Source organism: Gopherus flavomarginatus, chromosome 11 (genome assembly GCF_025201925.1).
Source record: "Gopherus flavomarginatus isolate rGopFla2 chromosome 11, rGopFla2.mat.asm, whole genome shotgun sequence".
Taxonomy (NCBI): domain Eukaryota; kingdom Metazoa; phylum Chordata; order Testudines; family Testudinidae; genus Gopherus; species Gopherus flavomarginatus.
Genome location: NC_066627.1, coordinates 29932887 through 29959092, shown reverse-complemented (window position 1 = coordinate 29959092; position 26206 = coordinate 29932887). Strand labels below are relative to the sequence as shown.

Here is a 26206-nt window from a genome sequence, read left to right as displayed (position 1 = left end):
TACCTGAATGAGGTGCTAACACACCATTAATTTTAGAGCTGTATGTTGCTGTGAATTCACACGTTAAAGGCAACTGTGCCTCAATTCCCCTTCTGTCAAACAAGGATAAAATAGTGTTTCCTTAGCTCACAGGGCGGTTGTGAGAATAAATACATTAAAGATTGTGAGGCCCTTGCTATACAGTAATGGGCACTTGTGAGAAATCCCCTGTGAAAGGCTGCCTTGAGCATCACTTTGTACTTGCTACACAAGCCTACAGGTTACACCCAGGAGATGCAGGTGGATTTTTTTGCAGTTAAGACACAGGGCTTTTTACTGTGTAGAAGTCACTCTTACAGGGGTCATAAACAGATTGCTAAGGGTTAATGTTCTTTTACCTGTAAAGGGTTAACAAAGGGAACCAAACACCTGACCAGAGGACCAATCAGAAAACAGGATTTTTCAAATGTCAAGGGAGGGAAGTTTTTGCGTGGGTGTTCTTTGTCTTGGTTCGGTGGCCCTCTTGGCTCTGAGAGTGATCTCTCTATCTCCAGGCTTTCTAATCTTCTGTTTCCAAGTTGTAAGTACAAGGATAGTAAGACAACAGGTTTATATTGTGTTTTTTTAAAAGAAAGCTTTATATAAAAAGAAAGAAAAAGACATAAAAATGGTCTCTGTATCACAATAGGTTTATATTGGTTTTTTTTGTATTTACAGGTGTGTAGTTGCTGGAATGTTTTAAATTGTATTCTTTTTGGATAAGGCTGTTTATTCAATTTCTCTTTTAAGCAATTGACCCTGTATATTGTCACCTTGATACAGAGACCATTTTTATGTCTTTTTCTTTCTTTCTATATAAAGCTTTCTTTTTAAGACCGGTTTGAGTTTTTTCATTGGTTAAGGCTAAGGAACGAAGAGAGGGGGAAGATCTCTTTGTGTTAGATTTACTAAGCCTGACTTTGCATACTCTCTGGGTGAGGGGAGAGAGAGATTTGATCTCTTGGTACTTGTGTTTCAAGGACTTGAAGCAGGGAATATCCTAGAGTACCCAGGGCAGGGAAATCTGGGAGGAGGTAAAGAGGGGGAGGGAAGTGGGTTATTTCCCTTTGTGGTGAGACTCAGGGCATCTGAGTCTTGGGGTCCCCCAGGGAAGGTTTTGGGGAGACCAGAGTGAGCCAGACACTGGAATTTTCTGGCTGGTGGCAGCGCTATCAGATCCAAGCTGGTAATTAAGTTTGGAGGTTTCATGCTAGCTTCTCATGTTCTGAACTCTAAGGTTCAGATCTGAGTAGGAAAGTTATGAGAGGGATTCTGGAACAATTTGTATAGTGGGGGTGCTGACAGCTATTGAACCAAACTGTAAACCCTGTATATGGTAGAAAGCTCTTCAAACCAGAGGGTGCAGCAGCACCCCAGTACCGTCACTCTTATTACCTATTACACAACCCAAAACTAAGCTTAAAAACCTCCACCTCTGGGCCAGATCCTTCCACAGTTTGCATCTTCTAGTCCCACCTGGCACAAAGCCCAGTTACAGGCTTAAATTTTCCAAGAGCCCTAGGGGATTCGTATGCCCAAGTCCCATTATAATTAATGAAGGCCTTCAAAACCCTTCAGAGACTTCGAAAATCTCACCCATGCAACATCCATAGGCTGGAATGCATTTTTAGCAGCCAATGAATGCATTCCATCCCTCTGAGTTCTCATTGGCTACCACAGCTAATGATGGTGTAAAGTGACAAATCAATAGTTGCTATTTTGGGGCATTATACAATTTTATTCTTTGAGCAGTTGACCTGGCATCTCTGGTTCCATCACACTGATTGTGTTGCTCCAAATTAAGCCACAGACAATAGCTGGAACATTCAGCATAGCTAGTCTTTTGTTACTCCAGTCTTGAGGAGTCTAAATGAATTCCCACTGTTATTAAAGTATTTCAGCGAAGAGTCATGCTGCCCCCACAGCTAGGGGTCTGTCAAAAATGAGCGAACAGCTAAGGGATGCTCAGCCTTTCACCTCTACTTCATTATAGTGAGAGAGCAAATTAGACAGCAAATAATATCAGCCTTAACAGCCGACTTTTCTAAATTCTCTGAAATCCACAGGCTGCCTGTTTTAAAAACTGCTGTGCCTTCCTGGGGACCCAGATCAGTGGTCCAAATGTGAGGTCACTTGAACAAAGGGTTCCTAAGATATAATCCCCTCAACCTCCCAAACAGCCAGACATTAAAAGTTTAGTTTTTTTTTTTGTTTTGTTTTGTTTTTTAACATATCCTGGATTTCAAACTATGGTCCTCATCCCCCCCAAACTGTTATCACCTGCTTGGGATTGATCTCAGCTAGTCGTTGGGCAAGCAATACTCAACACGTTAGGCAGGGGGTAAAATGAGGTTTAAGCCAAGCCGACAAGCCAGAGAAAGTAATTTGCCCTTGTGCAGCAGGACTGGGACTCTGTTGCAAGATCGTTTACAGGCAGCCTGACAGTAAGCGGGTGGCTCAAGGTGCTGCTCCGTTGTCGCTGAATCTGATGAGCAGCACCCCTATACTGAGTCTGAGTCCTACACGTCGCAGTTTTCTTAGAACCTGTGTTGTGTGCAGTAGTTTCTCTCTGCCTGCATTCTGCAGAGGCTTCTTCTGGAAATTCTGCCCTAAGAGCAAAGCTTCTGATTTAAGAGCTGATATTCCAAAGTGCTCTAAAATACACATGCATGCTTATTTGTTCCTTCGGAAGCATGGTCAAGGAAAACTGTAAAAAGAGAAGGAAGACTCTAATAATCAGCAACATTAGGGTAACATAATTATGCTGCAGGCTCCTCAGCCTCATCAATGGGATTGTGTGAGCAAAAGAGCAAGTAATTGACTCTCAATGCTAGCATCATCCAAAGAGTTTCTGAGCATCAGGAAAAGCACACCCCATAAAAGTCTTCTATTCTAAGGATTGGTTTAAGGTCACTATTGGCTAACATGGCAGGAGGATACTGTCAGGCAAGACATCAATTTACATAGCTGCAATTTGTGAAGCTAGCCCCCTATGTGCTGTACTTCTTGTGAAGGGGGGGGGGGTAGTCTGAAGGAAATGTCAGACACCAGAAAATTTTTAGTCACGACCCCTCTTTAAAGTGGTCACAGCAAACCTTGATTGCTATTTCCTCCCACAGATGGCTATAGGGGAAGAAAACAAAACCATACCCCAAGCTGTGCACAAACTACAATAAACTTTAAGTGATCTAAGTTACACAAGACAATTTTGGCCAACCTTTTCCTCCCCATTACAGTGGAAACCCTAGTGTACCCTTAAACTGTGGTGGCACCACCATGCCACTATAATATTGCTGTGCCACATTAGGGCTGTGGTAGAATTCATGGTGCAGGTTGGAGTGGTTTGGTCCAGGGATTCCTCAGATACAGGACTCCCCTCCCCAGTGAACTGCTGACTTCAGATCTACATGCATAGAAGACTAGTGGGCCAGAGAAAGGGCTGGGGTAGAGCTTGTGGTGCAGAGGTGGGGTCATTTGATCAAGGGGTTCCCAATGTCAAAGTCCATATATTATGAGCTTTTAATTTTCAGATTGCTCTAAAACCCATAGGCACAGCAAAATGGTCTTAAACTGGTATTCCACAACAGCAGCAGACTCTGGGAGACGAGGGGAGGAGAACCAGTCAGGTCACATCTCTCAGGCCTATTGCCTCAAAACTATCGGTAGGTCAAGGGACTACTCTGACCTGCACCTCTCCTCTGTTGGATCCTAAGTATACGTAAGGATCTGGCAAGCCCATCAGATTGTAAAGTCTTTAGGCCGGGGATATCTTCAGACTTCAACTGCAATTAGCACAAGTGGCCCCACTCCTAAAGGGGACAGTGATTAAAACAAATGATTAATAAAAGCCAATTATGGCTGCCGATTCAAAACATTACTTATTTGGAGGGTGGGAGAAGGAAACAAAAAAATCGATGGTCAAAGCAACAAGGATTAGAGCCAGTGCATCAGCCCAGCTTTCTGTTTTCTAATACCAATGAAGTGTGCTGGTCTTCTTACAAACCACTCATACTGTAATGGGCAAGAGAGACCCCTGCTGGACTGCTACATTATAATTCCTGCTTCTAGAATACGTCATTTAATAAAACAGCATCACAAAAAAGTAAAAAAATCTTCTTTTATTTGAAGAATTCTAAAAAACATTCTGTAATATAACTCTCAAATTCCAAGAGGTTGATCATGTTTTTCATCTGAAATATTTATCTTCTGTATTCATCTTTTTGCTCAATTCCTCATAGAATGGATGCATAGTCCCATATGCTGTGCAGGCAACGTCAGACATGGAGCTGCCGAAAGCTTCCATGTTACAGTGTTTTGACAAGGCCAGCTGCTGCTCTAGAGACACAGAACAGCTCCCACTCCTGACTGTTCAAGAAGAACTTGCTACCCAAGGTGCTAAATGCTCTGTGCTACGCTCCAGCCTGCAGTCTGTGGTGAGTTTACTGTGCAGGGTAGCAACTATTCCCTTGCTTGGCATGCAGTCACTTTAACCCTGGGTGTGTGGTCAAAGTCCCTCTGCTATGCCAGGTCACAGGGATTGCCCACACTAGCCGCCAGTACTTTGGCGGGTGCTAGAGCTTCAGTTGTCCGTGGAGCCTGTTTTGGAAGGCGAATGGGGACATAGACATTTGAGGCACAGTGCTCCTTGAGGTATTCGCCCCCTTTTTCTTCATAATCTTTTCTGGTTATCCAGCCTTCTTCATGGTTCACATATTCCAGTGCCCAATCCCTAGCTCCATACCAAGCATCCAGAATGGGATTGGAAGCAAGGTGAACCTACACAGCAGAAAGCACAAAGAAGAGGTCTGTCAATGTAGGTGAACCCTGAAAACAAGGGAGACTCTCGGAGAAAGTAGCTCCTTAACTTACTTCACAAAATCAAATCTACATACTGCAATATTCCATGCATTACGTTTAAGAGTTTGAGCCAATCCCACTCAATGCCCTGGAAGTCATGGGGGGGTCAAAGTATTGTTCTTTGGCTCGGGAAGACAAATCCCCAGTGGGTTTGGTGGTACATCAAAAATCCCACCACAGGGTTCAGAAGAAGTGGAAGGCCAAGATTAGAACAGTAGTGGTGGGGTAGCACAGATTAAGTGCATTGGCAGAACGGTCTGGCAACGTAGGACTAGAACAGCAGAGAGGAACTGCGGATTAACAGGCAGGAGTGCTGTACTGGAGAAGCTTGCACTGTATCACATTCCACTGGCATTGCCCTTTTCTAGGACACTCCCAGCACCACCACTGATTCAAGAGATATCAACGTTAAAATGAAGAATTTATGGCAGGGGCCTCTACAGTGTGGACCACATCTTACTGGGAAGATCATTGTGTTGACACCTCCCTTCCCATATATGATCACATAACATCCATGCGGCAACTACAATAATTGCTTAATAAGGAAGTACTTACAGGGTGCTTAGGTTTTTACTTGGTGGTTTTTTGTTTTGTTTTTTGAGTCAGCAGTAGGAAACCAGACACGTCAGCACAATGTAACCAGTCAGCTTTCCAGAAAACAGTTTAAGAACTGCCAACTTATTCTACCTCACTTATTGGCTACAGTGATCCTGCATTTAATATGCTCAAATAGCTGGGAACCTACTTGCTTGTGTTCCAAGCACTTAACTCTCACACCCTGAAAGTCAACATCCAGCTGTATGGCGCTACAGTGCAGCTGGGAATAGCAATGCAAGCATGTTAGTGCACTACCTCCAACAGGGAGTGTCACCACATTTGGGGGGGGGGGGTAGGCCAGATGGGAATGCAGGGACAAGGGAGGTTGCTGGAAAGAAAAAAGAGAAAGGAAGAGACTATAATCAAGAGAACAAAGAGTAAAGAAGTAGGGACACCAAAAGCTGGCACTATGTTGCTGTGAGGAAACTGTCAGCTCCAAATTCACCATCAGCTGCGTACAGCAGAACTACACAGAGCACAGCAGCAAAGAAGGGGATTACGTGATTAGAAGAAAGCCACCCAAAGATGGTTAACATACAGAAAAATAGTGAGTGGCATTCAACAGTAACCCTTTTACAACTGCCAAAAACATGGCTGCATCCATGTTTTTGCACTGGTCAGTCATATGAAGGCCAGTGCTATGTAAAGTCATCCAATTGCAAAGCAACAGATATTAAACTAATAGACTATGATTACATCAGTCATTTTATACTGTCTATAGGCCAGTCTATTTAAAAAGTAATGGCAGATTGTGGGAAAAGCTGTGCAAGTTGTTTTGAGATGGGTAGGAAGGACCTTGCAAGTGTCATTACAAAAACATACAGGAGACTTGGATTTCATCTCACACTTCTCCTACGCATACCTTGCTGATTTTTTAATGGAATACACTGTGAGCTTGTGCATTTTCACAGCCAATACCACACCTGAAAAGACGACTGGAATGGCCTCATTTCAAGTAGCTCCTTCTGGATTCTGGCTTTCAGTCCAGGGTACATTGTATTTCCACCAGTGAGGAAGACATTCTGGACAAGTAAAGCCTGTTGCTCCTTTGGATACCTGCAGGAAGAAAACCAATGCTTCAACTTTGGGAGCATCTCACTGCAATGAGTGAATAGCTATGGAGAAGAATACTGCCACCTCAACATCAAGCAAGATTTCTTTGGACATATGCAGACAGTCCTTGCCTTCATGAATACTACACCCGGTGCTCATATTTGTTTTCCTGTCGACAGCCGGAAGTTCGCTGAGGTGGCAGACGATGTTAGTAAAACAGTTCCTGTGCTGGCTCCCACATTATAATCAGAATCCTACATTACCAGAATTCTGTTTATAGTGATTTCAATCCACAGTCCTTTATGTAGGGCTAGAGCTTTTCTCATATTAGATTATTTTTCTGATCCTACATTTGTGGGGTGACTCAATGCTGATAAAAATAAATGAATTAGGGCTCTGGGTAGGGTTGGGCAACTAATTAGTGTCCCTCTACACCAGTGGTTCCCAAACTTGTTCTGCTGCTTGTGCAGGGAAAGACCCCAGCGGGCCGGGCTGGTTTGTTTACCTGCCGTGTCTGCAGGTTTGGCCGATCACGGCTCCCGGTGGCCGCGGTTCGCTGCTCCAGACCAATGGGAGCTGCTGGAAGCGGTGGCCAGTACGTCCCTCAGCCCGCGCCTGCTTCTAGCAGCTACCATTGGCCTGGAGCAGAGAACCGCAGCCACCGAGAGCCGTGATTAGCCAAACCTGCGGACGCGGCAGGTAAACCGGCCCGGCCCGGCCCACCAGGGGCTTTCCCTGCACAAGCAGTGGAACAAGTTTGGGAACCACTGCTCTACACAGATTTGCAAGCCGCTTGGCTATTCTAATCCTGACCCACTCCAGGTTGTAGTGTCATGATTCAGATTACTACAAGGGGCTATTGTTGGCATCTGTATCTACTTAGGCTAGCACAGGATTGTTACTCGGTCACTAACAATTCAATCCTGAACTCAATGGCCACATGGAGCACTGTGGATCAATTAAGGCCGGCAAAAGAAAAGAGGATTTGAATACCTGGGCTGTCAAGCAAGCAGCTGTTTTGACCCAAATGGTGAGAGCTGAAATTCAGAACTAAGATGAGGATTTTCAGAGGAATTTAAGGGATTTAGAGTCCCAGACCAAAGTGAATTTTAGTGGGATTGGGCCCTTAATCTGTTTTCAGTTTAGCCTATGGGAGTTAATTCCATTTCGGCAAACAAACCCCACAGGAAGCCAAGCAGTTCTGCTAACTCACCTGTCCAGGACATACTGCATGGTTTCTGCTATGCCCGCCTGCTCTTCTCCTATCAGAGAGGGTTGGAAGAGAATTTCTGGAACCCTGATTCTCTCCGTACCAAGGAAAAGCTGGTGGTACTCTGCCAGGTTAAACACGGGCTTTAAATACAAGACATTAAACATTACCTATCTTTTCTCACTATGTTTTCCCCTCTTTCAGAGTATGCCTCCCTACCTACTATGTTGCGGGACCTGATTACAAAACAGCAGTGTCCTGACAGTTCACACACAGTTTAACTTGGCAGCATAGATAGGACTAACTCATGTTTTACCTGTGTTCCTACAGTGCAACAGGGCTTGAGCCTTGCAGGTCTGTAGAACATATTCAATATGGTTGAATCACTGTTCCGTTCTATCTACATTGTAAGGCCAAAGTTTGTTTTAATCATGTTGGGGGACTACAGTGTCAGAGTCATAGAATTTAAGCCCTGAAGAGACAACCAGATGATTTATTCTGATCTTCTGTACATCACAGGCCATCAGTAGCACCCAGCACAGGCACACAAAACCCAACAACTGAAATTACACCAAGATATTACAGCCCTCAGAAGACTAAACTATTATGTGCCACAGGCAGAGAACAGGATGTACTGAGGTGCACCAAATTTGAGGTTTCTGCAATGGCAGGGAATTAAGTGACGTATACTCCGATTATCCTGGCAAGAGACCTGCATCCCAGGCTGAAGGTGGCAACCGCACCTTGTCTGCCCCTAGCCCCCCAACAGATCATACATAACAATCCGTTAAACTTGGACCACATGAACAAGAACTAGCCAGCCAAGCACCTGAGAAAGAATGCTCAGTACCATCTGAGAGCACTGGTCGTCCCCATCCAGTGCCCCAGCTATGGCCATCTCTGATGCTTCAGAGGAAGGAGACAAAAAGAATCCAGGTTACATTGTGGGGGAGGAAATCCCTTCCTGACCTTTGAAGATGGCTGGCTGAAGTCATGAGATTTTAGGGACAGACAAACCAGAAGGGACCATCAGGCAACATCCGTGTTGTAATCCATAATCACTATATACTTTGTTTTCCTGTGTCCTATTTTCCCAGCAGATTGCTGCTTAAATAGATTACAAAGGCACCAGCTACACAGGGCAGAGGTCTGACAACCATGCTTTCAGTACAGTTCTGGGCAAGCCAGGTTGTAACATGGTTTGGCCAGCCAGCATGGGAAGTGCCAAATCATGTTATAAAGCCAGGCTTCAGCCCAAACAGGCTGCATCTATACTGGACCTTTTTCTTACTGTTGTTACAATTTGAGCTCAAAGGCACTAATGGTTGCTCACACTTTTAAGCCACCGTTTCACATAGGTCTGCCCTAAGCAAGGTTAGCAGTCATATTACTTTGTTAAAACTACCACTGGGGCCTCGTCTATACTAGTGCTCTCACTGTTGCTACCATCAGTGGCAGCAGTGGCAGCACCAGTCAAATGAAAGAACAAGGCTAATGCAGACAAGAGCCTAATAGAGACATAGGCTGGAGCTGCGGTCTAGCCTGTTAGGACTGGGTTTATCCCCATCCATGCTACCGAGCCAGATTCTATTGTAAAAGTCAGCTAAGCAATATTGTTTGCCCTTTTTAGATATGGCCAAAGTCACTGGTAACAGAGCCGTGTTAGTGGAGCTTTAGCGCTGTTTGCCTCGCCAACATCAACAGGGACCTTTTTCTGATGAAGCTGCCAACAGAACTATGCTATAGACCAGCACCTGACATAGGGTAACAGCCTGTTAGCACTATTTTCTATTAAAATTTCTCAGGGAAAAAAAATAAATAAATCCCTGCCTATGTTGTGGAGGGAAACAATATCAGAACTCTACTAGCAAAAGCTACACTGACATACTGCAGTAGCTAACATGTTTGTGTTTCTAGCGTGGACAGGGTTAAACTGGTAGCAAGAAGCCCAGTCAGCTACAATGCTAGCAGCCAAGTCTCGCTTGCTTGAAGGACATCTTCATAAAGAATGAAATTAAAGCATCTGTGCAGTGTATCAAGCTGACCGCAAGAGGACAACCATCAATTCTATTTTTCAAACATTTAATATTTCTTTCTAATGAACCATTGTTTATAAGAGATTCTCACAAGCTGTAAAACATTTCTCCTCACTAATGTTCATCTTTTTAATGGAGTAAAAAAAGATCAGAGTCTTTTCATTTAGTTTCCTGGCTGCACACCAGTCTCAAATCAGTCAGCTGAAACATGCAAAGTTCTAGTATGCCTCTATTATTTAATTGTGGCTGCAGAGGCAAACGGTAAGTTTCAAAGTATGATTACACTTTTTAAGTAAGTATAAGCAGCTACATTAGCTAGGACAAAAAATCACAAGGGCCATCAATCCTCATGCACCAGAATATAACTGATCAACTGTGGTTGGGAAGAAGTTTCCTCCATAGTCTAACGTTCCAGGGGACGAGGAACCTTTCTCTAATGCATCCAGCATTGGCTGCTATTGAGCTAGGATAGTAGACCCACTGGACAATTGGTCTCGACTGGTAGGGCAATCCCTGTGAAGCGAGGAAAGACTATAAAGAGGCAAACCTCCACTGTGGTAACTGGCTTCTCAACTTCAGGCTGTTCCTCAGCAAACAAAGGCTCAAACTCATGAATGCTTTCCACATCCTCTAGGGACTGTTCACTGCCCAAAGGGTCCAGGTCCAGGGTCTGGGAAAAGGAAACCAAGAGGATCAGTTATTTCACTCACCTTAGCTCTGATAACAGTCTATAACAGGCTGGGATTCTGATGAAACAATGGCCTGTTAGCCTGATCCTGCCCTGCTGCCTGAAACCTCATCTCTGCAATATGCTTATACAAACATTAACAATTCTTAGGCACTGAAGAGAAACCCAAACCAGGGAACAATATTATATTTTTTTAACACACACACACACACACACACACACACACACACACACACACACACACACACACACACACACACACACACACACTAAATTCCACAAAGCCCTTTAACTCCTGATCAAGATGCCAACTCACACATTAAGCCTCCTATTCAACAGACTGACCATCCATCCCCCTGAATTAGCTTTGTTAGAAGAAAGGGTCTCTGCCATCCAAAGTCTACACTAAATCTTATTAAAATAGATTTTTAAGACCAGTTAAAAGAACTGGAAATGCACCAGATTTTAACTGCTCTATAATTACCACAGTTCCTCACCTTGTTTGTGTGGGTCTGGAAAATAAACACTTACTGGCTACATAGCTGCCACATGAGTCTTGGAGTTGCCTAGTTTCAGACAAGCAACAGTCTAGGTGTGTTGTGCCAAAAAGGCCACAAGGACATTCTGTTAGACGTAGGGATGGTCATGGCTTCAAAGTTCTTTGCTGAGCAATGATACCTTTAGCCGTGATCCTAGAGTACTCTTGAGAACTGGGAAAGATTTTTATGGTAACTTTTTAAATTACCATATTTACTTCTACAACAAACAGTAATTTGGGTTTGGGGTTTGTTGCAGAGGACTTGGCTTTGCCTGTTGCACACCAAACAGGCTATTTTGAAACACTGAGCAAACAACGGGAAAAAAAAGTTATGTTTTAAATGCTCTGAGTATGTTAACAAATCCCCTCATTCCCTTTTTAAAATGGGAAGAGAGGAATTTAAAAAAAAAACAAAACCTCTCACTCAAAAGTCATAAATGACATCCCACGGTTTTGGGAAGAGTTAATTTTAGATGGATGCTGTTAGCTGAAGGTCTGTTAAACATTTAGGCTTCTTTTAAAAGACAAGATAAGACAAATACCCAAGAGGGAAGAAAGTAGCAAAAGATAGGAAAATGTGGGCCAGTTGCCGGATGGCCACAGCACAGCACAGCACATGGTACAGAATGTAATTAATGATTCCTGAATCCTGGCTTTTATTCTCTTAGGACAGGCAGGCTCTCCATTTCGATCTTTCTGAGCAGATTTTGGGCGCAATTCCCCTCCCCCACGCCTTCTGAAACAGGGTATCACAGGAGGCTATTTTATCATCTTTCCTGGTCAATGAGCACCACTGTTGGCAGGATTAATGAAGGAACATGGGACTGAAGCATTCAGTATGGCAATGACACTCATCTCTAGATCTCCATCGTGTCTGACCTGTGCGGTATACTAAAGAAATAACCAACTTTCTCGAATTTGGAGCTCAGATGAGGGCTAGCCAGCTGAGACTCAGTCTGGACAAGAGTGAGTATATTAGTGGGTTAGGGAAAAAGTCAGCCAGGGGAATCAGTGAAGCTTCTATCAGCACCCCTAACTGAGGAAGTGCAATCACCAGGTGTGTCATCTTTATATTAGATCCTGGATTGATCTTGGGTGGGCAGGTAACAATGACAGTCAAGATCACTTTTTCACCCGTACATGGTGAGAAGAGTGAGGGACTGATGCAGGGACTGTGCCATAAATTTTCCATGCCTTGATCACCTCAACATCTGATTGCTACAACATGCTTTAATTGGGACTCCATCATGAAACCACTCCCAAATTAAAGCTTGTGTAGAAGGTGGCAGGCCAATTACTTGGAGTCTCACACCAGTGTTCTGGGATCTGCACAGGCTGCCAATAAGTTTCTGGGTAGAATTCAGGTTGTTAGTTTCAATCTGTACAGTTCTAAATAGTTTGGTCACTTGGGTCTACTTCTGTGCTCATGCCATGCTGCCACAGTAGAGATCAGCAAAGGTGCTTGAGATGGAGCACCCTCAGTACCAATAAGGAGTTGGAACAAGGTGCTCTCCATAACAACCCCTCAACATTTGGAACTTGGTCCACCCTCTGGTCCAAAATACCCCAGATTTGTTAACTTTCCCGGCATGGTGTAAGACCCAACAATTTAGGTATGGTTGGAGGGGCCTGATTCTTATTATGTCAGTTGATGTGCATTTATCTGTGAAAGGGATGAGCAGTCCATGTTGATATTAATTATGTGAAGATACCCAGAACATGGGATGGACACTTTTACTCATATTTCATAAATCTAACAATACATTGTTCCTAATTTTTTTATGGGCAGGGTTCGGCCGAGTGCTGTGCCTGGAATACAAAGGAGGAGGGGAGAAGGTGGTGCTAGGTGCTGCAAATGGGGATACACTGTATAACGATACTAAGTTATAGGTGCTGCTTAGAATATGTGTTGAAAAGAAGGAAAGGAAAACATTCATCCCCTCTGACTGCTCTTGCATGAATCCCAATGAAGATACTTTCTCCTTCCCCCACCCTCCTAATCAGCTCTGGGAGGAACCAGGGAAGCATGTTCATCCCAGATAATTGTACAGTTTAACTAAGTGTCAGGATTGCTGATCTGATTTTTATACTGGAATATAAACTAAACAGACTCCTAAGAGATGTGTGAGGATACTGGGTGCTGAACATAGCAAGAGTTGTGAATTTCAGGCAAAACCACAAAGCCAGCTCCAGACCTACCCGTAGCCAGGTGGGAAGAGGGGTGGCAGTGGGGCAGGGCAGCAGTAGTCAAATCAATAGGGAGTTGCAAGATGCTAAAGGGAAGAGCTGTTCAGTCACAAGAATAGTCTAGAGAATGGAGACACTCTCAGGATATGCACTTTTGACTGCATTACATGTAGTAACAGAAGTAACCTGGCTTCAATGCCATACCTCTGGTTTGCTATCCACAACATCCACTTCAATGCTGACTTCTGCCTGTAGGATCTTCTGCTTGGTTTGTTCAATGGCCAGACTCAGCTTGTGGATGTATGACTGCAGTTCCTCTGCGGAGTCCATGTTCAGTTCAACCAAAGCTTTGTGAAACTGATCCATCTGACCATCTTCTAGCAGTTCCTGCACAGAGATCCCCCCAATAAGTAGGTAATGGTTGCCAACAGTGCAGGACAGTTAGAAGTGCAGCGAAAGGCACTGGACATTTCCCCTTGCTGCTGTAAATAACACACAATTCCATCTGCTGTGATGCAGACTTGTTGCCTCAACAGAGTAACTGCTAAGTCTTCAATGTGCTGTATGTGAAACAGTGCCAGAAACATTCCCAGGTTATTAGGGCTCTGAGAGCAGTAACCTCCACCCCCAAACACATCTTCCATAACTACCTGCACATAGAGCAACCTGTCCAGCCTCTCTTGGTCAAGCTGCAGTTTCTCCTCCCGCCGGCGTGCATTAAGCTCTTGGAGCCTACGTAGCTGCTGCTGCCGCCTCTCCTGCTTCTCCTCCGACGTCAGGGTGCTCCCGAGGAGTTTGCTGGAGAAGGGCAGCTGCATCTTGTGCACATTGCTCTCATAGTACTCAGGAGACCTCCACTTCTGCAGCTCTGTGGGAATATTTTGAAAGCAAATAATCTATTTGCCAGGCTGATACTTTATCTTGTGCACAACCCGTTCTGCAAGTTCCCACATTAAAGAACATTGTAAGAAGCAGCAATCTAGTTTGGGACCCTTCCCTACTGCCTAGCCAACCATCATTCCCTGTAGCTGCCCCCTCAAAGTAGCACCTACTGAATGCAAGAGTATTAGATTGCATACTCAGATCAAGTGTCTTCCAGTCTGTCTCACTGCATCCTGATTGCTAGAATGCAAAAAGCATGAAATAGAGAAGTGGTGAACAGGGCCCTAATTCATTCTTAAAGCCCTTCTGCCCAGGTTGCATGTCTCCCTGCATTTCCACAGTCCCTTGCAGACTCTTTTAGTGTGCAGGATTTTTTTCTTGAAGTAGTATTTTTTAAAAACACAAATATAAATAAAATTATTCTGGAAAGTACCCATTCTTTGAATGTATCCTTCTTTGAAAGCTGTCTAGAGTGATTTTTAGCTTAGCTACTACATTTTAGGGCCCCTTTGCACGATGGTGTGTATCAGTCTATCAGATTCATTCTCTGAAATGCTAGTAGCCCTAACCTGATAGAAACGTATTATGAATACATGAGAAACAGAGAATGAACCAGATCAGAAACAGAAGTGAAGCTGACCAATCTATTTTCACCCAATGCTAGCAGTAAAGAAATGATAAAAAGTAAAATCTGATTTTAAAATTTACCCATTTGAAATAATCCCAGTTATTAGTAACAGAGAGATTTTAAACTAACAATAAAATGTTTTTAACATAGCACATGAGTTTTATCTTGATAAACATTACTTTAAATTTTCTCTATTTTATGGACTGTCCTTTATGGACTGCTATGAAACTGTTGTCCCACATGTTCTACAAGCTGGACTAATGGAGAAGAAGCCATGAAGGTTTAACTGTTTTATATATGAAGACTGTCAGAATCTCAGTAAAAGGAGAATTCTGTTTACCTGACAATGAGATAGAGGACAAGGTCAAACTTGAATTAAAATTGTGTGGTTATGATTTACATCCAGCCTTACCTTCTATATAATCCTCTGCAATATAGCTGTGTTCATGCAGTATTTCCTCCATGCGGCTGAGAGTGATGGCAGCAAAATGCCCAGGGTATTTCAGCTGCAGAAGGCGCTGAAGATACACAGCTGCCTGGCATCCACCAAGATTGATACGTTTGCAGTTTTTAGCATCCAATCTAACACAATGCAAAAAAGGCGGACAAAGGAAACCAGAGAAGTCCAGAACTTCAGAGCATGAAACATCTCTTAAATCACAAGGGAAACAATATTGATTATAAATAAGTAGACAAATAGATAGCAGATCCAATATCTTTGCTACCAACACCACCAACTATAGGCAATATTCAAAAAGCTTTGTAAGTTCCATTTTTGTTTGCAAAAAGCCCCTACTGTCAGCTTCTTTTGGTTTGCTGAGTTTTTGGGAGGTCAGAGGTGGGCGAGGCGAGAGAACAGCTATAGAATTGGCTTTACAGAAGGGAAAATATCAAAGATGTTTGGGCACAGAAACTCTGTGCCCACTCAGATCTGGAAATCCCATAGAATCACAACACTTCTAAAGCGAAGGGACTCAAAACAGGCACAGTTACATTAGTTTCAGCTCCATTAAAAAAAAAAAGTGGTGGAAAATACTGGAAAGGGGAAAAATTGATTAAGAAATACTTGAATACAAGAGTCGCAGGAGATTATGAACAGACCATATAACACAAAATTAACACCATAAGGAAATACTTGGTCACAGTGGATTAATCTTCCCCCAGTGTACAATCAGCTTGCAGAATCCATGGCCACAGAGGTTCAGAGTCACCTCAGTTAGACCAGTGGCTCTCAATCTTTCCAGACTACTGTATCCCTTTCAAGAGTCTGATTTGTCTTGCATACTCCAAGTTTAAAACTACTTGCTTACAAAAATCAGACAAAAATACAAAAGTGTCTTAGCACACTATTACTGAAAAATTGCTTACTTTCTCATTTGTACCATATAATTATAAAATACATTGATTACAATATTTATATTCCACTTACATTCCAGTGTGATACTTGAGCCTGTTTTTCACTTGTGAGCCATGTCTGAAGCTGGAGCCCAGCCACCCGGAGCTGGAACAGGTAACTTAGCTTTGCAGGGCCTCCTATGACATGGTACCCCAGGAAATTTCCCTGCTTGCCACCCTATAGGGCTGGCCCTGACTTGCAACCCTCTAAACCCATCCTGTGATCCCCTGGGGGCTGCAACCTCCAGGTTGAGAAACACTGATCTAAAGGAGTTGAGAACCCCCCTGGAAGACCTCTGCATACCCCAAGGGGTATGTGTATCCCTGGTTGAGAAACACTGAGCTACATTATTTTGTGATAAACAATATGTCTAGCTATGCCGGCTAACAGAAGCCCAAATTCTCCTACTTCATGGAGTAATTGACTGCTAGAGAAAGCCCCCTTCCCTGTACAGCATTACACAACTGGCCATGTGCATCATGTGAACAAAGTTTGATTTTCCCTGAAGCATCAAGTATAGACCACAGCACCACTTACTGCAGGAAGGATACAGGAATGCATGGATCAATGGTCTGGTCAGTATGGCAAAGCCCAGGCGAGGGCTTCACAAGTCTGACCCAGTCTTTTTGACTGTCTAAACAATCACAGTAAACACAACATATGTATCTTTTCTACTGTGCCTGGTATTTTACTAGTAGAAAAAGATTATCATGCACCTTTATTTTAGAAACATGGAATTATGCACTGTAACAATAAAGAAATGCATTGTGTACAAAGAGTATGCTTCACCCCAGCATTCAAGTATATTAGAGCCCAAATCTTGCTATTGGAAGGTTGACCGCACCCATCCTTTCTTGTCTTTAATAGACATTTGAGCCTGCAAAAGAGTTCAGGTCCCAGCATCTGTTTCAAGCAAGACACACAATGAGGGAACCTGGTGTCTCTGCTGCCTGCACTTCTGTATTCAAAATAAGACTGCTGTGCATCACTTTGTAGAAACCAGTGGCCACCTGTGCTAGAGCATCACTCACCTGCCCTCTAAGACTGGCAAAATGTGCGTGCACTGATAACCAGAAGACACTATCAGACTGTTGCCAGACCACTCCTGCCTCCTGTTGTGGTGGAAGCTGTACATACTGTCCACTCCATATGAAACCTTTGGTACCTGGTAACATTCAAACAGGAGCTCCGACATCATTTGCCGTGAATATAGAGGGTTGCACACTGCTTCTGTTAAAACGATTGGATGGTCAACACAACCCTGTAGCAGAGCCAGGGGACAGAGAAGATAATAAGAGAATTATGATGTTCATGTGATCAACACATAATACAGATGGGTCTTTTCTCATTTATAGCTATTTTGCATATAGAACTTAAATGAAAAGTACTTTCACTCTTTATCTGCATATATCTTTTATCAGTCACCCTCAGCCCAACTTAAGGAGCAAAATGCAAATACTTATGGGTACCAGCAATAGCTCCAAGCAAGACAGTACAATGATTATTTAAAAAAAAAAATGTATACCAAACTACTATAAAAGTCAGGATTAAGTGACAGAGTGATAAAAATACCTGAGACCTGTCTACCTTATACATTCCACCATGACTTCAACTAGTAGAGAATAAGGGTCTGGGTCCTAATTTTAGGAAGAAAAGAGATTTTTAGTGCATCTAAGTAACTTAAGATCCCAACTCCCATTTCCAAAATGGATTTAGGCAGTTAGGAATCTAAGTCTCGTGAGTGGGATATAGGCTCCTTTGAAAGCTTTACCAGAGGCTTAAAAGGGCTGGAATTTTTGCACACAATATAGTAAAGGGCTATACAAACAAAATGCAGTCTAATATATAAGACAGACAACTAGGTCAAGGAGGGATGATCACTCAGCTAGACCCCCAAATCTCTTTGCGAGAGGCTGGCTCTAAACAACTGTTCTCAACCAAGATCCTGCAACAAGAACTCTGCAGAGCCTCCCTGAAGTCAATGCCCCACTCCAGGTGCAGTTCTCAGTGCACGATAGACTGGATCGCTTTGTTTTACAGCAAAGAACCCAAGACACTGGACACAATCAGAACACAGCCCCCTAAAGGGAAACCTAGAAGTGCCTTAGGATTTGCTACCGTAACACATACCCTGTTCCATACCGTGACCGTCTCACCCCACCTGCAGCCTTACCTGAGAACTCCCCCATTTCCCTCCGTTATTGCTCAGTCACAAACTCCGTCCCACCCCAGGCTCTTCCCTCTCCCCATCCCGATCCCTCCCCACCCAAACAGCGATACCAGAAACTCTTCTCCACTTCTGCTCCTCCTGGATCCTCCTTTCCACAACCATCCCAAGCCAGGCCCCTCACCCCTCTGCCGGGCTTCATCTGGTCCTCCCCCCACTCCTGGGCCTAGCGCCCCCGTCCCTGCTCTCCCCGGTCTCCCCACGCGCGGACCCCGGCGGGACCTGCGAGGAGACGCCCAGGCGCTGGAAGACGTGGTCGAACAGCAGCTCCTGCAGCTCCAGCTGCACAGGCACGTTGCGGTCGAAGGGCGAGCGGAGGAGCCAGCGCAGCGGCTCGGGGCTGCCCAGGTCGTTGCCCACCTGGGTCTCGGCGCCAGCCCCGCCCCGGGCGCCCCGGCTCCGGGCCGCTAGCGAGCGGAATCGGAGCAGCGGCTCCCCGGGCACCTCGGGGTCCGGACAGGCCCAGCCCGCCCGCGCCTGGAACGAGCCGTTATCGATCACTAGCGGCACCGGCTGCGGCGTGCGCACGGCCGGGCTGGGCCCCAGCACCGGGTCCGGCAGCCAGCGGGCATCGCGGAACTGGAACACCAGGCCCGCCGCCGCCATCCTGGGGCCGCCGCTGCCTCCGGCCGGGAACAGGAGCCCGCCACCAGCGTTCCGGGCCGGGCGGAGCTCAGGGTGCGGCGGGGCGGGTGAAACGGGCCTCGGGGTGGGGGTAGGCAGCTGCTGGCAACACCGCGAAGTCTTAATGCTTTGTAGGTGGCCTCCTCTGCACTAATCCAGCTTGCAGAGCATGTGGGACAACAGGCTCATAGCACTGCCTAAGCGAGAGTCCAGGGCAGGCTGAAATAAAGTGGTTAGTCTCTAAGGTGCCACAAGTACTCCTGTTGTTTTTGCAGATACAGACTAACAGGACTGCTACTCTGAAACCCATAAAAGAGAGAACGTCAAATAATGTTTATTGAGATAAAAACCATAGAACTATTTTTAAAACGTCTTGATTGTGTTAATGTGAAATCCCACTGTTACTAATAATGGCTTATTTCCGATGGATAAAGTTTTAAAATCAAATTTTGCTTTTTATCATTTCTTTAATGCTAATATTGGGTGAAAACAGACTCCTCCGTTTCACTTCTGTTTGATCTGGTTCCTCTCTCTTGCTTTTCAGGTGTCCCTAACACGGTTCTGTCCTGTGAGTGTGTCTGGCACTTTAGAGAATAAATGTGACAACCCGGAAGATTTGGGGTATCAAAGGGACCCTAAAATGTAGTGGCTAAACTAGAAGTCACTCTAAGCAGCTTTCCAGGAAGGATAATGTTAACCATGAATACTTTCTTGAATAATTATTTGAAGGAAGCACTCATACAAGAAGCAACAATTCAGTATTGGAAGGATACACCTGGTAAAACTGGTTTAAAAGCCAAGCTTTGCCACCCTTCTCAGTTTCACAACTCATGATGCTAGGATCAGAGTAGAGTCTTTAAGCTTTCCCCTTAAGCCCATCCAGCTAAAAATTATGGAAGTCAAATCTTTTTAGTGCTTTATCACAAAGCCTTAATCCTACAGTTTTTCTTTAGAAATATTTACTGTAACTAAATTTTTAGTATACCAGTAACTAAGAGAAGCATTGTCTAGTTAGAGCAAGAGACCTGAGTCAGAAGTCTTGGGTTTTGTTCCTCTAGCACGGACTGACTATCTAACTAAGAGCCTGATTTTCAGAAATGCTGAGTTCCTACAATTCCCATCAAAGTCAATGGAAGCTGCAGATACTCAGCATCTTTGAAACTTTGTTTACTCAAGGTACAAAGTAGGAATAACAAGACTTCCCAAGCTCACAGGGGTGCTGTCAGGTTTAATTAATTAGAATTTACAAAGCACCTTGAGAACCTGTGTTAAAATTCAAAAGGTTGTGACTATTGTAGAAAACAAATGTATACACAAACAAGAAAATTAAAAGCATGCAAATATTACTAATATGCACTTATATACCCCCTTTCATCTGACATTTTTTCCAATTGCTATACAAACAATTAATTAAGCAACACAAACCCCCTGTGAGATGAGTGGTTAGTAATGGTTTTATCTGACTGATGGAGAAACACACAGAGAGAAGTTAAGTGATTTTTCCACAGTTGCACCATAGGTCAATGAGAAAGCAAGGGCTTCTTTCCTAGTATTCCTGCTTTAATCACTGCCAAACTCCCTTGTGATTAGAAATAAGCTACAACCCACAATTCCTATAAAAAGGAATTATTTTACCTTTCTTAAGAGGAAAAAAAAAGAAAAAAATAGTTAAAGGACAGTGATCTTACTGACTACTATACTTGTCAAGGAAAGAAATGAATCACAAAGTGATTCAAACATACTGAGATGGTTATACTATCTAGCCATTGTTTCTCTGAAAATTGCTTATTGCTCATCTCAGTTGTGGGAGCCTGACATAAGAACTTTTCAATAAATATAAGTTTTCTTCTTTAGTCATCTCTGTAGGTTGGATTCTGATTGCAGTGGTTTCTTTCCTTGGAAGGTGTACTAGTCACCTTGTTTTTGACAAATATTAAAGTGCTTTGTCATCTATTTTTTCACAGTAGGCATGGAAGTACTGTTTATTATATTTTTATAGGCTTTGGAGGGCTCATAATTTATGGCCATCTTCTAATTGCAAATATAAGGAGGGGCAATTAAACCAGATTCTATCCAGTTTATTCTTCTCATCCTGCCTTTAATCCTTTTTGTTTCCTTCCTCAGTGGGCTAGGGGTTGTCCTTCATACTAGCTAAGCTGAGAATGACAGCATAGTCTTTTTGTGACACAGACTGTGATGCTACCAAAAGGTAGCTACCGAGGCAGAGTAAGCAACCAGCTTGACCTGAAACTAGCTATGAGGTATCCTCTGGTTCCTTTGGTGAATGATTTGACCTTTCCTCTTCTCTTTTTTTGGTTTTGTTTGCCATTTGGGTTGTTGTTGATCCTACTGATTATCTGGCTTCACCTTTTACTCAAAGAAGGTAAGTTTTACGGTCAGATAGATAAATGCTTTTGTATAAAGGCTTTAAGTATTAGCTTTCCTTTTACAGCACTCTGCTAGCTATTTTTAGGCTAATGCAGCTTGTCTCCTAAAGAAACTAAAGGCTTTCTCAGTGCAGCAGGTTGTATGTGGAAAATCAAGCTCAATATAAGATGTTTTATCAGTCAAGAATGTCTAGCTAGAAGGACCTGTTATTAATGGTGGATTCTCTTTGTTAATCTTTGTTTGAAAAGCATGGTTTAACTTAACAAAGTTGTGGAAGAGTGTTTTGTGGATTTTAAATGAAGATCCCCTCCTTTTTTTGAGGTAAAACCTCAAATATTATGAAGTTATCTCATAACTATTGGGTATTTACTCTTCTCCTCAGTCACTTATGATATTATTTAGGAGTGCCAGCACTGATGCCTTTTCAAATAGTACAGGGACTGAAAGGAAGCTTTTGTAAGGGAGAAAAGTCTTTGTTTTCATTTATTGATGTGTTTCCCTTCTCTTTGGGATTTCCCCCCTTGGTATTTCTCCATCTTCGCATATATCAGTGACTAACAACAGGCTTGCTGATGTCCCTGAAGGGATAAGGCATTGTTAGTTCTAACCTTGGAGTGTAATTGACTGGATTAGAGCACAGGAATCAATTCTAGGCTCAGAAAGAGCATTTCTCCCTTGAAGGCACTGCCTTCAAAGAGAATAAAGTCTAATGTAAAGCATGTCTTCAGCTCAAATTGATGCAATTTGCTTTTCTTTCAGTTGTGTAAGGCCCAGCCCTGTACTGTGTTCTGTGGGAATAGTGAGAATGGACTTTACTGTACTGTGTGGCAGCAGCAGAATGAGAAGTACTGGTATCTAATGAGGATGATAGTCTCCAACCATCCTTTAGCCCCTTGTGTGTGTGCACAGACACCCACATGTTATATTTTTACTTTGAGTCCCCCTTTGCAGAAACTGAGATTCACCACTTTATTGTCCTGTAGATACAGATTTGCTGAGGGAGGAACCTGGGAATTTTTGGATCCCATTGCTACATTGCTGTGGGACAAAGACTACAACTGGTATTGTCTTGGTCAAACCAGGGCAGATGACAACCATATTTCAGTGCCCACTGGTTAGTTACCATGTAAGTAAAGTCCTGTTACATGTGCCCTGAAGCTTACTGTTATGGATAATATAACTGAACTGTGGAAGTGATTGAAAGGTTCAGGGCTTAGGGGTGATGGTAGCACAAAGTTACCTGGGTGGAATGGAAATGCTGCTGAGGGCATGGCCTACCTGTGTGCATATATGTGTATTTATATAATGGTCTGGATATGGCTATACATACATGTTCAGTTCACTGCCATTTCAAATTATTCTGTGTGGAGATGTGGGTATGCATAAGCTGCCCCAGGACAAGTGACAGTTTTCATTGGTACAATGCATCTAGTGGGTTGCACTGGTATAGCTACATTGATGAAGCTACACCACCAGTATAAATCTCAGGGCAGGTCTATGCTACAGCTGGGATTGCCGCTCTAATATCGATCCACTGGCGGTCGATTTAGCGGGTCTAGGGAAGATCTGCCAATCAATAGCAGATCACTCTCCAGTAATCATATCAGTTTAACTAGCGTGGTGTGGAATGTTTCGTGTTATTTTTCAGCAGTTAACTTTGGAGTCAGCACAACTGTGGGAGAGTGAGATGGATTCTACTCATACCTCAAGAGAATTGCTCATTAAACTCTAGGGTTACATTTGTTCAGTCTCATAGTAAAGTACAAGAGTGTGAGAGCCTAGATTGGCTTCCAAAACCTCAACTATGGGTGGTGATATGCTAGAGGTAAGAAACCCCACTTGACTCTCAGACCCCAAGCTGAGCTTGTAGGACTAGCACTTAGAGAGGGAAAACACATCTCTAACTTGTAACCTGAACACATTTGAAATTGCAGAGTAACTTTTCACAGCAGAGCCATACTTTAAATGCAGCTGCGGTACCCTAATACTTAACACTTCTGTTCTCTTTTTTTCCCACCCCAACCCCATACAGTTACTTTACATTTAACTAAAAAATATTGTTTTCAGCCCAATTGCCCTGTGCCAAAGAAATAAAGAAGCCATCTTCTGATCAGTCTGATGACAATGCAGACCCTAAATCTGAGAATGAATCCACAGGGAATAAAAGCTGGAGTGAGATGCCTGCTGTGGAGTTCCAAAAGGAGATGTGGATGAAGGCCCCTATGGGGCCCAGGCCGGCTTCTCTGAGTTCAAAACCAAGAGTCCAAACGAAAGGCCTCTTTACTGCAATCTCAGATAGACTGTTATGGGCCCAGGGGACAAGGCTATGTCGCTTTGAGAAGAATGCCCTGTATAACACCACAACGGTGAGTGGACCGGCCATACCAGCTCTTTATGCGAGGGCTGTTTTTGTGTGTGTCTTATGGCTGTCTCTTCCTCCTCACCACCTCAATCAAACTCAGATTCTGATTGTTTAATCAGCAGGGCAGAAAATAGCATTTATTTGTGTCTGTCCCATACCAAACTCTTCTCCATTTCCAATGGTTCCTGTTCTGGGTAGTAGTTAAAGGTGCTATGTAAGGACACACGAGTGCCTTTATATATTAAAAAATATATCCTGAGCATTGCAGAGCTGCTCTAGTTCAAAAGACAGATACAACACGTAAACAGTAGCTTTCATTGTTTTAGTTTTCTCAGTGATTTGATTCAGCTAAAAGACTACACTTGTGTATACAAACTCCCTTTGATATAACATCAGCATGTAACTTTTGAATGTATTAATATAGTTTGTAAAGCTGTTCTAGACTCCAAATAATGAAATACATGTAAGTCTAAAAATGACAGATACAGACTCTTCCTTCAAAAATTATTTTGCCCTCTTCACTTACTTGACAAGACCTGTATTAAGGATTCTCCAATTTCCTTGCTAATATTGAAGTCCCAAGCATCTAACTCAGAGCACTTAATGCAGTGCTACCTCTTCTCTAAGTATTTATGATGTCATCCACTCCTATGGGGTCTTGGCATGTCAATAAAGTAGGAAATATCTTTCAAATGCTATAAAAGCCTGTTATAAAGTACATGAATATAAATCTTCTGTTTATCTTGGTTTTTTTGTGTTGATCCTGCAGTTGGATATCCACTGACCTCAGTGGGGCTCTTCAGGGGTCTGTGCATGTGGAGTAGCTTGGGGACTGGGGATTTAGATCAGTTCTTTGTTATGTGATTTAGAGCAGTTCCTTGCTATGTGCCAGGTCTGCTGGGGGAATGTGGGGAGAGAACCAGATGCTCATTGTGGTCTTAGACTTTTTATATCCCATTTGAAATGCCATCAGTTTAAAGAATGTCTTCACCAGGAAAAATCTCTTTCCCCCTTTTTCCTGCTAGCTACTGTGCACCCTGCTTCTTTCTCTCATCTGGAACTTTGGCTGCCAGTTGCTCGAGATCTCTAATGTCCTGACAATTCAGCGGCTGCTATCATCTCTGGTTATCTGGACAGCTCAGCTTTTCACCCTGCTGAGAAAAAAGGTAGTGAAAATCTTGGATTCCCTGAGACTAGAAATCAGAGGGCTGTCCGCTTCATTCACTGGGAGGAGATATGAGAAAACTGAAGCAAAGTGATACAGCAATATGCATGGTGGTTCCAAACTGGAGAACTACATTGGCGTGCAAATAAAACAAGTGGGGATGTTGCCACTAGCAGTAACCTATTCAATGTCCTTGAGAGCTGTTAGTGTGGAGCAGACATATAGGAATTCTCTAATCTTGACTATGTGTTCCTTTGTTTTTTTCTTTTCTTTTAATCTACACACAGCATCCACACACATATCACAACTGGCTTCCATGTGGATAATATCAATAAACCAAGTACTGTTAGTTGAGCTGACGCCTTTTGCCAGCACCAAGATCTCATTTCAAACATGTAAGGCAAGGAACGTTCATTGATTGTTCAAGCACAATTACGCTCCAGTGACAGAAAATAACGGTTCATATTTCAATCAGCCCATTGTTTTTCTGGTCTCCAATTTATAAGATCCCAAATGTTACAGATTAGCAGATTTTTCAGTTCCCAGCTCCTGAGAAATGGAACAAGTCTACCTTAGATTGCTAATGGGTTCATTGCTGCACAATATACAGAGACAGTGGGCACAAGACTTCTCCATTCCTGCCCAGTGTTCCTGGTGCATTCTTTTTAAGCACTTAGCATCTTGTGTATATGATGTCAGGTTGTGCCCCAAAGGGGTACATTTGTACTCAGAAATTTAGGTGCAGGGACTGGAGGGCTGATGAAAATGGGGAGACACACTAATTTGTGCCCTTAGGGAATACCTGATAGACACATTATAAGCAGAAGGGACATGACTTTGCACTGAGGTCAATAAGTTCTTGACAAATCTTTGAAAGGGCAGCAGATAACAACCACACACAAGCTGTATCATTGTTCAGCAATCAAAGCATTCACAGAGTTTGAAAGAACCTTTGTTTTTCCTAGAGAAGTTCTGTAAATAAGTTGACTTGCATAGAAGTACATGAAAAGACTGCAGAATTATTGTATTAACCTATGCTATTGATGCAGCATGTCTTGAGTGTATGTTGTCTTCTCCTAAGACACTCATAAAAAACAGCTATTACATTTCCTGGGACTTCTCTGGTTGCTAAATTCTAAATAAAGTATGTGGAAAACTACACAAGATTGAATAAATAGTTTATTTAAGAAGAGTTTACTTGTCATTCCTCAGATGGCTGGGGCTAGTTAAAGTATCCACGCCTGGAAGGTGAATATAGGGCTGGGATGGTTCTCCTTTTAGAACACTCCAATGAGGATGAGTAAAAGATTTTGCCTCACAGTTTGACCATGCTAAATCAGTGCAGTCACA

General features: G+C 43.3%; 2 protein-coding genes across 2 annotated transcripts; one reads left to right on the top strand and one right to left on the bottom strand.

Annotated features, from left to right (window-relative positions):
* Nucleotides 1-4121: 4121 nt before the first annotated feature.
* On the bottom strand, nt 4122-18935 carry ACTR5 (actin related protein 5). The gene is made up of 9 exons (XM_050917345.1): nt 18540-18935; nt 17122-17351; nt 15107-15276; nt 13835-14052; nt 13389-13571; nt 10319-10441; nt 7739-7878; nt 6396-6528; nt 4122-4794 (listed from the first exon to the last, which is right to left on the bottom strand). The coding sequence occupies exons 1-9, from the start codon at nt 18921-18923 to the stop codon at nt 4537-4539; spliced, it is 1839 nt and encodes a 612-aa protein (XP_050773302.1). The 5' UTR covers nt 18924-18935; the 3' UTR covers nt 4122-4536.
* Nucleotides 18936-20968: 2033 nt separating this feature from the next.
* On the top strand, nt 20969-26002 carry ADIG (adipogenin). The gene is made up of 3 exons (XM_050917478.1): nt 20969-21324; nt 23397-23695; nt 24717-26002. Exons 1-3 carry the CDS (start codon nt 21138-21140, stop codon nt 24948-24950), a joined length of 720 nt encoding a protein of 239 aa, XP_050773435.1. The 5' UTR covers nt 20969-21137; the 3' UTR covers nt 24951-26002.
* The last annotated feature ends 204 nt before the right edge of the window (nt 26003-26206 follow it).